Source organism: Parasteatoda tepidariorum, chromosome 2, assembly GCF_982258835.1.
Source record: "Parasteatoda tepidariorum strain Cologne lab strain chromosome 2, Ptep-v5.0, whole genome shotgun sequence".
Lineage (NCBI taxonomy): Eukaryota > Metazoa > Arthropoda > Arachnida > Araneae > Theridiidae > Parasteatoda > Parasteatoda tepidariorum.
In genome coordinates, this window is record NC_141756.1 from 54739846 (window position 1) to 54754477 (window position 14632).

Below are 14632 nucleotides of genomic sequence, written 5' to 3' on the forward strand. Positions count from 1 at the left end.
AAAGTCCATTACTACGGCAAATTTCTAAATCATAGTTGGAATACTAATATTAAGGATATCAAAATTGCATGTTAGTTTTTTTTTTATAACCGTCGCTGAACAGCCGACCCAATTCTATGGGCTTACGACTACTAATGTTCAACTCCGTAGCCTTGTAATTTTGAACCCAATCCAGAAGACAAGGGAACTCCTGGATCGAGTATTGGGAGAAATTTGCTCCCCTCAGCTAACCCTCATTTGCACTATACGGAGAGGAAGACCACGAGGACCTCCCTCGGTCCTGACGGCAAGGGGCTCTAACCCATGATCCGTCTACCACTGAGGATATTTCACGTCAGCACTATGGTCGGTGCAAGCCGGATGCGGAATTCGTACCGACTGGGATTCGATACCGAAGTTTTAGTTTGAAAAAATTACTTGACTTTCTCTGTTGCGGCAATTTTTTTCCTACTTATTTTAGGGAAGTGCATTTTCCCACTATTTAAGAGAGCAATATTTTACAAAAAAAGTGAAATGTAAGTTAAATTTATTTCTGGTATCAACATAGAAAGTTGGAAAACGAACTTGTATGGGCAACCGTCGATCAGTTTTTTCCGCCTTACAAAAAAAAAAAAAAAAAACATGCAATTTTTGAGAATCCTGCGGTACATTAAAAAAAAATGTGCCCTTTGTCGACTGCACATTTACCATTGCCCTTTCTTTCCCTTCTTGATAACTTTCGATTTAAATCCACATTAAAAGAAATCAACGACATCAAAAACTTTTGCACCTTTATTGTTATTTTAACATTAAATGCGTGCATTTGTTTACCGTGAAAAATTCTTTCTCTGATCATTAATTTTCGCTATAATTACTTTATCTGTTATTGTTAATTGTCGCACTTATTGCAAAACATAACAGTATAACTGTATTACACTAAAATTTTGAATTTATTTAGGTTAGACTTTGAACTCATAAAATTGAAACAAATAAATAAAAAACTTTTTTTTTTTTTTAAAAAAATCTGAGTTTGATGGATTTTTTTGGGAAATCATAGTTTTACTACTTTTTTTTATGAAGGATTGTCATCTCATATAAGTCAAATTACCTTGTTCATTGGATATTTCTTAATTCTTGTATGGATTGACTTAATCCAATGTACAGACCAGAGTATAGAATAAATCAAAATTCTGAAATAAGTCCTATATTAATGTTTAAAATTAGTAAATAATAGAAATTAATTTTTCTAAAATGATAAAAAATAAAATGGCGGCTGTGCAGCTCTTCTAGAGGAGAATCTCAGGCGGGGTGGAATTCAATGTCATTAGGTATTTTCAAAATAAATAAATAAATAAAAGGGGCATATTTTTATTATCTTCCTCAGACATGTATTTCTAGTGAAATATCTTCATTTAAAGCAATTTATAACACGATTTTGCATCTTAGAAGAAAAGAAAAAACGAAATTTAAAAATTCTTAAATTCGCGATCGCAACGAACTATAGGGGGCGTTGTTGTATGAGACGCATACCTGCGATTTCTATATGAACCGTCATTCAGTTACTCTGGAGACGTCGTTAATGTAGCGTGTAGCATTGCAACGTTCCTTCTTTAATGTGGCTTATTAAATTTAAAAAAGAAAAATGCTTGATCTTCTTTCTTGTACAACCGAAAACAAAATGGTATCTCTTTTTATTAGAGAAGGAACATCCAAAACACATCGGAAAAATATTTGTACATTAACAGAAAAAAATATGTATATTCTTATAAGAGTTAAAACCTAATGCCCGAGAAATAGTATTACTAAATTTAATGATATAACATGAAAGGTCCATTTAAACTTTTCATTCTATAGTTTTAAGAATCATATTAGTTCAAAAATTAAAATGAACAAAAAGTATACATAAGCCTCATAATTTTATGAAATTTAATTTTGTAAACAACGTTTTTTGACAACAATTTTTATCAAAAAATTTCGAGTTTCAATAAAAATCATTATTTAGAAACTAAGAAACGTAAAATAAAGAATGCTGACGAAACAAAAAAAAAAAAAAAAAAACAATTCTTTTTTGTCGCCATTTTTAGTGCTACGAATATTCGTCTTTGGGATTTGCTAAAAACAAAACAAGATGCAATTTTATTTTTTCAGGAGGGAAATATTTTACCGAAAAAACGAAAATGTACCAATTCCCACAACATAAAACTTTATCTTGGTAAAGGTACGTTTTGGAAATGTTATTTCATTTGGAATCTTATTCATCAGAGTTCATATGGCGATATGATTGTTTTGAATCTATGCTAAACTCTATATCGGCTCATTTTCCACCGAAATCCGATTAGCTATTTTGATTTTAAATAAAGTGTTTTATTTTATGAATTGTCGCAAAAACTTTAAGTGTAGATTGGCGGCACTTAAAAACCGCCAAATCTGTAGCGGCGGTGGCGTTAATTCGTAAGTACCGAATTTTTATTCCATACTTTTCTGAATCATATTATTTCAAACATTGGAATATACAAGAAGTATACATAAACGCATAATGTTATACCATTTAATTTTTCAAAAGTATTTTGAGAACAATTTTTATCAAAAAATTATAAACTAAAAAACGGAAAATAAAGAATTCTTAGGATAAAAAAAAACGATTTTAAGAATTCTTAACATTGAAATAAAAACTTTCATATTGTTTCTTTTTTTATTATTCTTATAGTTCTTAATCAGACGTAAAAAACCATTCTGTAGAGAACCATCATCAAATGAAAAAAAAAATATTTACAAGCAAATTTTTTATTGTAAAAATCATTGCACTTACCTGATTTATGATTCCCGGAGAATTCCAAAATGATAAGTTCCTTGTTTGAAAACTTTATTCTCAAATAATAGATACAGAGCCGGATTATACCTTTCGTAGGCCCTAGGCACAGAGCCGGATTATACCTTTCGTAGGCCCTAGGCATAGCCGTTTTGGGGCCCTCCCCTTCTTTCCCTTTTCCTCCCCTATTTTCAAAATATATGCTAAAATTTTCTTGCATATTTTTTTTTTTACATTTTTATTAATATGGATTTTAATTTACGAATTTGTTTATTGAACTTTATCTGCAATACCGACATACTGCCCATATTGCAGTTGATATCGATAATACCATTATGATTAGTTCGATCGATAACTATGTAAACACTTCACGTCAACAATACAACAACAAACCAGCAAAGAAAACAGTGAAATTGATAGTGAGATTAATTACAAGAAATATTTATACAGTAGAGAACCAATTATCTGGGATGCTCGGGACCATCGCTATCCCGGATGTCTGAATTTCCCAGTTTTCTGGATCGAACAAAAAGTGTCATTAATCGATGTTTTATCGAACCCGAATTACAAGGAAATTACACAAAAATTTGTCAGAATCTGAGATTAAACTAAAAGCGCAAAATTTGGTGAAAATTTACTCATCCGATTCAGAGAAAAACTTTGTAGATGAATTTTTACTATTTTCAAATTTATATGAACATGAATCTGCACAAGAAATGTTGAAGGCTCAAATTAAAGATAAACTTGTGAATACTTTTCCTAGCGTTCACATTGCATTAAGAATATATTTGTCGATTCTTGGATCAAATGCAGAAGGAGAAAGATCTTTCTCCAGATTAAAATTGATAAAAAATTATTTGCGTTCAACAATGATCGTTTGGCATCGCTCGCACTTATGTCTATTGAATACGACATTTTGCGTAGTTTTGGAATTCGACAGCATAATACAAGATTTCGTTGAATCCAAAAAAGTAATATATTAGATCATAAGATTCTGCAAAATAATTTATTACCGAAAAATATTATATTTTTATTTGTATCTTCATAATTTTGTGCAAAATACACTTGTTGTTTTTGAAGCTAAATTATTTTTGTCAACAAATTTTTTTCTCCCAAGTTTTTCGTAGGCCCCTGAATTTCGTAGGCCCTAGGCACGTGCCTAGTGTGCCTATAGGTTAATCCGGCCCTGAATAGATACATAGTTTATACCTTCATTACTTTTAGATAACATACTACACAGCAAAATTTTATAATTGATATGAATTTGAATATGTAGCTAAAAACAGAATAGCTGAATTCTAGTTGAACTTATTCTTTCAAAATTAAAAAAAAAACTTACCAAGAAAACGATTTAAATTAATTAAGAATCAGCACAAATGGCACTATTTCAAGTAACTTGGATAATTTTTTATTGTTGTTTTCCGAATTATATGGATACAGAAATATATACTATTCTATAACGAAGAAGAATATGCTATAACTATTACAATTCTGTATGTTCTGAATTCATATTTATTCACTGGAATGACGAAAGCAATGTTGACTTCACTTTAATTCGTAATGAATTGAAGACAGAAGAAATGCATTTTACCTTAATACACACATCTGTAACAGTATCCGAAATCGGAAGTCATCAGTTGCAAGTTTGTTGATAATAGAAATTAAAAATTATTGAGGAATTTTTCTTCAAATGTTTGGCGTGTTCTGTTCCTGAAAGATTTACTAATATTCTGGAGATTTTTTTCAAGTTCTTCGGCCTTTTCCTTAGGGAAATTTTGTTTCTTATTTGCTGCTAAAAAATGGCGTCTGATTCAGTCAATGACTTTGATGGAACTAAATGAAAACGTGATAAATTAATGTCCGATATTTACAGGATCCCGCTAGACGGCGTACTCGAGCGTTGCGATCGCGAATGATCTGGCAGTTTAAATCAACTATTTAACTGAAATCGTTTGGCAAAATATAAATCTTAAGTTTTTATGACTGGTGCTAAAAAAAGACTTAAAAGCGTTTAAATAAGTGTATTAAAATTATGAAAGCATAATAGACTTTTTTTTTTTACTTTGTAACGCAGGTTTACTCTTAGAATTTATCAGCAAAAAATCTATAATATGGTCTTTGTTTAATTTAAAATTCTCGAGAGCAGACATTTTAAAATTTTTTTATTAGAATGAAGCAAACGTGCGAAAAAGTTTTTTGAGAACATTCTTTCAGTGGTAGTTTTTTTTAGAAACTAATGCTTGATTGTGAAAACGCGTCGGTAAAAACTTCACTCTTATAGCTGTTGCACCGCCTCGTATTTCAATTGCGACGAGATATTATTGTCACGATGAATCTACGAATTTATTTACAAGAAAAGTATTTTTATATCCACCTGTCATACGGCCCCTATTTAATGGAAAAGTTATGGCTAAATGACCCTTTCTTTTTTGTTCTCCCTTCAGTAAACTACAACAAAACAACATAACAATTTGTTGTAATTTTTTTGACGAGCTATAGGTTGACAATAAGTTGTTTTTCGACACATTCGAATGCTTTCACAGTATTTTTATACTTGTTTAAGTATTAAAGAAACATAAAAGGAAACTTAAGTACGTAGAATAATATTGATATTCTAATATTACTCAGCGAACAACTTAATAATAAAAAGCATAGTATTTTTTTTCTTTCCTGTGATTTCATTGTTCCGCGAATATGATGATGTATTACTAGTTTTATTCAAAACGATAAACAAAAAATATTTTGTGTTTATATTAAGCAAATTTCTTTTTTCGTTTTGGAACGATATTTTGCTGAATCAATTACTACAATAATTACAACTGTCGAGTTTTTTTAAACTTTTCTTCTACAAACTGATTATTCTAAAAATTCATGAGATTAATGTGTACCATTAAAAAGTAGGATAGACTAAGGCCAGTTGTCGCAGGGGTCAAAGACACCGTATAAGTTGTGTAAATTCGAAAGTTATAGAGTACTTGTTATGCACAGGGTGATCCGAAATCCACGAAAGCAATAATGTTGATAGAAAACACAGGTTTTTAATTAAAATTTGCGAATTTTTAGAGACTTAGAAAGTTTACAAAATTGGGCAATTAATGGAATAACAAATTGTGTATATGGTCTATGTGGTATTTCTGGATTGTAACACTCTCTTTTGTCGTAATTTTCAATGATTATTTTGCCTACATTTGAATTTAACTTATACAGCACAAAATATCTTTTTTTCAAGATCTGGCTACTTACGAGCTCGTTGGTCTAAACCAGTGTTTCCCAACCTTTTTTGTGCCATGCCTAACCTAAGCCTTTCTAAAATTCTTATGCCCCCCCTATGTAGCATATACATAATTTTTAATACTAAGAAATTGAATTGTTCACTTAAGAAATTTAAATGATAGGTTTTAGGAAGAAATCACTTGGAAATTTTTAACGAAACACAGTAAGTAAATTTTCAAAGCATATAATGAAAAACTAAAATTCAAATTCGAACTAATTTTAATAAAGATTTTTCGATAATAATTTAATTTAGTGAGATCCTTGCGCTTGATGCTTGAGGCACAGAGATTTTATGTTAGGTTCCAATTTGGTCAGCTTCAGTCTCAAGTCTCTCCATCGTGTTATATATACAGACGATTTCTTTTTTTTTTACCAGTAAATAATTTGCAGTACTAAATCTACGTTCAGCTAAATATGAAGATGGAAACGGTAATAATAGTTTTCTCGCCCATTTGGTTGAATTTGGGTAGTTGATTTTTGTTTCCTCACAAAGCCATGCCATCACTCCTTTAATATTAAATAAAGTTTTAACTGACTCATCATTTTGCATTTCTGCGAGTTCTTCTTGATAATGCATATTTGATATATCAGACAAATCCACCAGCATCGGCTGCATCATCCATGTTGGAAAATCAGTTTATTTTAAATCAGAAAATCTTTCTTTCAAATCAGCCGATAGAATTTTCAGATGATCGACAATAACAAGTAAAGCGGTATCATTTACTTCACATTTTTGGAGCCAATGATACTGTTCAAAGTTTTTGTTGTTAATATATTTCGGACGTAACTCAATAAGGGCAATGAAATCAAATATCTTCGCTTTTGCATCAACAAGAGTTTTATTTGTTCCTTGAAGTTGCTTAGTTAATATATTTAGTTTTTCAACGATATCGGCTAAATAACTCACAAATGCTTTACCATCCACTGTTAACAGATACTACATTTCAGGTTTGCTGCTTAAAAAATCACTACGAGTATCAAACAGTTCCATAAATCTTTTCAAGGAGTTCCCTTTAGAGAGCCATCTTACTTCAGTGTAAAGTTTTTAGGCTACCAAGTTTTCCCTATTAATAACACAATGCACAATAATTATTTCTGGATTCTCATCTTTTATCAATTTTAAGCAACCATTTTTCTTGCCCTTCATATTAGGAGCATCATCTGCAGCACAAGATGTTATATTTTTCATTGGTATATTATTGACATCTAAGTAGTTTTTTTAGCTTATTATATTTTTGGAGGTAGTGGTGCTTTCTTATCTTTTACAAGACAACATTTCTTCAGAAAAATGTCCTTTTTCAATATATCTTACGAAAATTATCAATTCTACCACACTGTCTATCAAAGTTTATTTATTCATTTGCTCTGAGAATTTTATTGTTCTCAGCTTTTCAACAAGTTTTTTTCAATATCTTCACTCATGTCGTCTGTTCTTCTGCTAACAGTATTGTTACTGAGTGGCACAGCTCTTACATCTTCGTCATCTTTTTCAAGAACCGTTTTAAGAAATGCTGATATTTACGGTTTTGTTAAATTCTCTCCTATAGTTATGATTTTTCCAGATTTAGTGAAGAGTAAAGAAATTTGATAACTAGCTTCAGGAATACGATTATGAGTTGATGTGCGAGCAGTAAATAGAGACTTTACTGTTGTCCTCTTTTCGAAATTTTTTTTATAAGTAATTCAAATCTGAATTAATATGAGCATTATGTTTCGCCTTCAAATGCGCCTCAAGATGATTCATTGATTCGTTGGTCAAGCATTGCTGGCATAAAAGACAAAACGGAAACCTCTCATCGTGGACAGCAGGTATGAACCCAAATTTTAAATATTCCTGTCTGCTTAGTGAGATTTTAAAGCGTTAGGGAGTCCACGCCAAGCCTGCCGCAGGGAAGTTAACTTGATGACGCCAAAACCCCAGTTGATATTTTAGACTCGTCAAACGAATTTATAATATTTATTGGCCGCAATTTTTTAAGAATTTGCTTTTTTCTTTCAATTTTTGCACCGAAATCTAACATTGCATTTAAATGGCCCGGAGCAAAAGGGTTAAACTTGTGTCGAGTCCATTTTCAAATTGCCCCCCCCCCTTAACACTCAAATGGCCCCCTCGTGGGGCGTGGGACCCACATTGGGAAACACTGGTCTGAACCCTATAATTAATAAATAAATGAGAAAAAAATATGTCCTACGGTGTTAAATCGCATGATCTGAGCAGCTATTCTAATTCCCAGATGAGGAAATTACACGACTAGCGATTAATTGAACAACAGAGTTGGATCTTAAATGAAAAAGCGAACGAGAGAAGGAAAAAAAAAACGAAAAATTCGAGTTTAAGATTTACTTAAAAAAATTAAAGGAAAAGAGAATTTCCAATAGTATTGTATGAAAATTTCTCTTCAAAGGGTACAGTTAATTCTTCATTCATATTTTACTTCTTTTAAAAATTTAAAATGAATTAAATAAATTTTGAATCAATGCTGCTTGATTTATTAAAGAACATCTGCCAAATCTGTTAATAGAGCTTTTTTTTTTCTCTTTTATATGGCAACACAAGTATAACTGTAAATTACAGTCATTCAAACTAAATGTGGTACATGTTTTCATGAAAATAAAAATCTACGAGTAAAAGCTAAAAATTTCGAATAAATTAAATAATCTATTTAGTTTTGAGTTAAAAAAAACTTTATAACTCAAAAAACACTTTAGTAAAAATTATCCACAATTTGATTAAAAGAATTTTAGGAATAAAATTTATCATTGACCAAACTGTACACTATTAATAATTAAAAAGAAATAATACAATAATGGTGGGCAGCAGCTGTATATACATTGTTATTATGTTATGTTGTTATTAGGTTAAGTTGTTATTATGTTATGTTGTTATTATCTTCCACCGTTATTAGAATGCTTATAAGAAATAGCATATAATTTAACTTAATAATAATTGTCCACGTATTAGAAAATTAATAGAACATTGCTTATCAATTAGCAATGCAAATGTTAGCAAATTTCATTACAATTAATTTTCAAGATTGTATTATATACGGTATAAGAATTTTAAATAACTGGGCTCGGACAGCTTGAATTTTCGACTTTAGTTACATGTTTTCCAGTAAATGAAAGTGTTTGTGGTTTATGTATCTGAAAAAATTACGAAAGAATTTTGAGCGGTAAGAGTATTTAGTTTTTAAAGTACATTATAGATGGCAGCACTAAAGTAAAAGAGAAGGTTTACGTTTTGTTCTTTTGAGCCAAAAGTTTATTAAATGTAAAAATAAAATAAATGAGTCATAAATTTGATTTAAGACCAACTTATTCATAAAAATCTGAAATATTATTCCTTTTTAAAATTATAAAGACATTGAAAAATTGCTCTCATAGAAGAAGTGTGTATTCTTAAATTTAATTTTACAGAAATTTTTTAACTGAATTTACGATAATTGTTTAATTAATTGTTATTTAAAATTTCCTTATTTAAAAACAACAAGAAATCTATAAATCACTATTTAATAAGATAATAATAATTCATTTTTAAAAAATTTTTGTTTAAAAATGATCTTATGAGTAAGTTAAGAAATGTTGAGTTTTAAGTTTAAAAATATTTTGAAGCTCGTAATTGATTCTAATGATATGGTGAAAAGTGTAAAAGTCAAAATAACAAACTACCCGAAACTTCGATCGATTTTCATGCTTCCTGCCTCAACTATTTGGGAAATAGTTTTCAAGACTGCGGTTAATAGGATTCATATTTCATAAGTCAAAACTCAGAAAACATCAAAAATTAATAATTAAATAAGAAAATTAAATAAATTAAATAAATTAATAATAAATTTATAAATAAGTAAATGAAAAGGTAAACAATAAAAACTGTTCGGACTAGTGATATTACTGTGAATTTCACTTCGGGCAGTACAGTTTGTGAAAACAACGTAAGTGCTTCACAATATATATAGAGAGAAAAGAGGCTTGACACGTATTTTCTTTCTATTGTTGTTGTTGTTTCTAATGCAACTTGCCTATTAACCAGCAAGCCTGCTTGGTGAAAGCAAGCGAATTTAAGACAGAGATTGCGTTTCTTATTTTTAGAGTGGCGACATTTATTTCTATCAGCCACACACACGTCACAGCCCGTTTTTAAAAGTAGTGGACCACGTTACACAGTGGTGCACGTTACACAGTTGTAACGTGCACCAGTCACTATTTATAAAACGGGTAGCATCTTTGGTTTTTGAAGATCGAACTCACGACCTCTTGGACTTCGTCTCAGCGCCCAACCATTCGGGCTATCCCAACCCTCTTTCCATTGTTAATGCTATAAACGCCAAAATAAAATTTCCAAAAACTGACGACACAAAATTTATTTTTGGAACATTTTTCTCGCAATACGTAGCTTATCATAAAAAAATTCCAGATATAAAAAATTCTTAATTTTGAATTTTCTGTCGTTCTAGTTGCGATTTTTATATTTATTGCTCGGCAAGTATATTTAATGTAGACCTTTCGAACTAATTCCTACTACGAACTAATTAATTTTTTTCCTAATTTAGGTCTTGAAAATCTAATCATAAAGTAGTACTATCATAAGGCACATCACACTATTTAATTTTATTTATATTTATTAGTTTATTTAATATTTTTGCTCGCTGTTTACTGCACAATATCTAAATAAGCAACATACACCAGGTATAAATACTTTTTTTATTTATCCACATTGAGCAATATTGATGCAGCTCTTAGCTTAATATTGAATTTCATAAACGCATAATTTTGAATCAACTCAAAAGAAAGGTCTTTTTTCTTTTCCTTTGTTTCGGATGTTTCATTTGATGTTTAATTATCGTTTTAACTTTACATAATATCTACTTCATAACAGTGCTTGACTGATATATTTGTACTGTTTGTGTGTTAGCGCCGTTTAACTTTTCCCCAAATCTTATTCCTTACAAAATATCTGTTTTAATTGGGGGGGGGGGGAGGAGGACGAAATAATTGCATTTTATTGCAATCAATGTAATGGTAGAATTTTTAATTTTAATAATTTAGAAATTTCCTTTTAACCACCAAGCTTCAAAAATTATATCCTTTATCTTATTATGAAATGGATGAAAAAGTAGTTAACATCAAAATTAGGATTTAAAGGAAATTTTTTATAACTACCCATTAAGTATACGTTAATGATTTTAATCAACAGAAATTTGAAGGGTTTTATGAATAGTTTATTAAAAAAGAGAAATAAAAACTTAAACATACGACTTCTTTGAAATGGTGAAATAAAAAAGAAATAAAATTAAAACTAAGAAGCCCCCCAAAAAATGTCGACCGTTTTTCTAAACTACTGGAACCCTATTTTTCAGTTTGCTGTTTTCCTTTTCTCCCACATTTTATTTTATAATTCTTATATTTTGTAACTTTCGCTGAACAACAGATCCAATTTTTCTGGTTTACGACTACTAATGTTCAACTATGTAGCCTTGTAATTTTGAATCCATACCAGAAGACAAGGGAACTCCTGGATTAAGTATTAAAATTTGCCTTCGAGGAGGACTTTTTGATGGAACTAACCCGCATTTGCGTTACATGGAGAGGAAGACCACGAAAACCTCCCACGATTAGCCTGATAGCATGATCCGTCCACCACTGAGGATATTCACGGCAGTACTGTGGTCGGTGCGGAATTCGTATTGAAGGTACCCTAATATTATAACGGTCGTTAAATAGCCGACCCAATTTTAAGTTTGCAACTGCCAATACTCAGTTCCATAGCCTTGTAATTTTGAACCCAATTCAGGAGACAAGGGAACTTCTGGATCGAGTATTGAGAGAAATTTACCTTCATGGAGGGCTTTTTGATGGAACTAACCCGCATTTGCATTACATGGAGAGGAAAACCACGAAAATCTCCCATGGTTAACCTGGGGGCAATGGAACTATAAACCCATGATGCGCCTACCATTGACGTTAACTTTTCGTCAGCATTGTGGTCGGTGCGAGTTTGGTGCGGAATTCGTTTCGACCAGTCATTGCGGGGATTCGAACCCGGGTCACCTCATTGGAGGGCGAAAGCATTATCCCCTGCGTCATCGCGACTCCCCATATTTTGAGTGTCAAGAATCTAAATCGTTCGAAAAAGAAAAGGTATATGTATGCAGAGAAATTACGTTTTTATTGTTAAACGTATTGTATGGTCTGCATTATATAATTAGCACATTTGAGGTTTGGCCCTTTAACCATTAAGACCGATCATTGGATCAAAAAATGCTTAAAACATTCGCATTTATGTTTCGCTTTTGCGCAATGTACAATGCGCTCTGGTGCTTTTTTTTAAACACGCTTTCAATCCAGAAAAATTAAATCATTCGTTTGTTATTTATTTATTTAAAAAGAAAAAAAGAAGCATTAATATTTTTTTTTTACTAACCACTACTGCTGTCGCTATCGTCTGCGTCTCCATGGTAAAATGATTCTCCGTCAGAAAAAGAAAAATTCGATGCATCCGTCGATGTTCTCCTCGATGAAGATGAGCAGTTGGACACAAAAGACGACCTCTTGCTTCTGTTATGGTTTGAAGGACTAAGTTGTCCAGCACTGAATGTATGCCTCAGTGTCGCCCCATAATTCTCAAGATTGAAATTACTTACAAACACGGCACTATTCCTTTTAAAGTTCTGGATGAAGGTGTCTATTTGTTCTTCAATTTGACTGTGAGAATTTCTGAGAGGCATAGCTTCTATTCTATGTTTTCAAACACATTGTCAAGAAGTTCTTTTCGGCTTCGATATTGGGAAAATTGTTATAACTCACTGTATATTATTTCTAAATCATGTCACAAATTTATAAAGTATATATTCTAAGTGTGCTGAAACATTATTTCTAAATCAAGTCACGAATTCATAGAGCATGAATTCCAAGCGCGGTGAAACATTGTTTCCAGTTCATGTCACAAATTCATAGAATATAAATTCCAAGTGTGGTGAAACATTAATTCAAAATCATGTTACAAATTCATAGAGAATATATTTCAAGTGTGGTGAAATATTCTTTTCTTTTTTCTCGCACATGAAAATGTCTATTTTTCAAAACGGTCAAAATGTTTGAGAAAATTACGTTACCATAATTCTCAAAAAATATTTAAAACGGGAAGATTTAGAATTGTCCAAAATAGTGAGGATTAGGGAAATTTCAATGGCAATAACACGAATTGTATATTTTGAATATATTTTTTAGATATCAATAATTCTTTTGATACACATTTTGCTTAAAATATTTTCTGAATTTCGTTTTCCTTGAAATAATCCACAAGTATCTTCGAAATCTGAAAAAAAGAGAAGATGAAAAAATCAATATTGTATTTCTTCCCTAAACATAGTCATAAACTTAACTTAAATAGCAAACAAATTATTAAATTCACTCACACAACAAATCCCTTAATTATGTTACTTTGTGCTTTATCTTTATCTATTTAGAGCTTCTGAATTCCAGAAATAACTCTTATTTCGAATTTTAGAATCATTTCATCTGTAATGATGAAATTTCAATCTGAAATTCCTAGATGAAAATTTTAAAATGTTTGTCTTTAATACAATGTCTTAGTTTAATATTTAGAATATTTTGATATATGCAGTGCAGAAAAGAAAAAAAAAGAAAACATTATAACTTTTGATATATTGATTGGATTTTCACGCACAAGATGCAATCTTAATAATTCGATGGGCTAACCTTAGATAAGCTAATTAATTTGACCAAACGATAATTTAGGTTATGAAATCAGATACAAAAAACTAACGTTTTCGAAGTAAACAAGCTTTTTTTTTACCGAATTTTAATCGGGTACTTGCAACTCGAGAAGAAGACGATCACATATTTTGATTTTTTGGTTTCATTTACAAAAATTATAAATACATATATTGTAGATTTTTTAATGTTAAGTTTCTTTTTTTGCGTATATTTTAAACTTAACGAAGCAAACTGACAAAGTTTTATATAATTATAAAACTTGTATAATTATTGAACCTGTTTATTTTAAGATAATTAGATAAGAAAAATTATTTCTTTTATAAATACTTATTATTTTAAATTTTTTAACTTATTAACTGTCGAAACATTTTTGAATTTAAAGGTAAACAAATTTCTAAATCAACTAATCTATGTAATTTTAAGTAACAAAATCCACAATATTAAAAGAATATGTCGAACAGTTCATTAGAAATAAAACTTTAAAAGTACGACTTTTTTCAGATGGCGAAAGGCGCAAAAAGTGAAGTTAACGTTGACCCATTGATGAAGATGGGACACCATTTGTACAAAAATATATAGTCAAAAATAAGCAGTTTTCAAATTTTTTTTCCAATCATTTTCAAAAATTTATCAATAATTAATTTTGTAAATTAAAAACCTTCAATGATGCATAGCTGAATTCTCTTAGATCTAATTGACAACAAATAAGTGCAAATTCTAAAAAGTATTGTTTGGGAAGGAGCCTTATTGGAAAACTTAACCTTAATGCAGAAAATACACCGGTATTTCATAACTTAAGTTATTAAAATGGTAAATATTTTACTTATTTGACTT

At 30.4% G+C, this 14632-nt stretch overlaps 1 protein-coding gene across 1 annotated transcript in view; it reads right to left on the reverse strand.

The window, feature by feature from the left end:
* LOC107454627 (guanine nucleotide exchange factor DBS) overlaps nt 1–14632 on the reverse strand; it is a 117983-nt gene that overhangs the window by 87050 nt on the left and 16301 nt on the right. Inside the window, exon 2 of the mRNA XM_016071876.4 lies at nt 12483–13376. Within this exon, the coding sequence (XP_015927362.1) occupies nt 12483–12786 (304 nt within the window). The 5' untranslated portion in view covers nt 12787–13376. The remainder of the gene's footprint in view (nt 1–12482; nt 13377–14632) is intronic.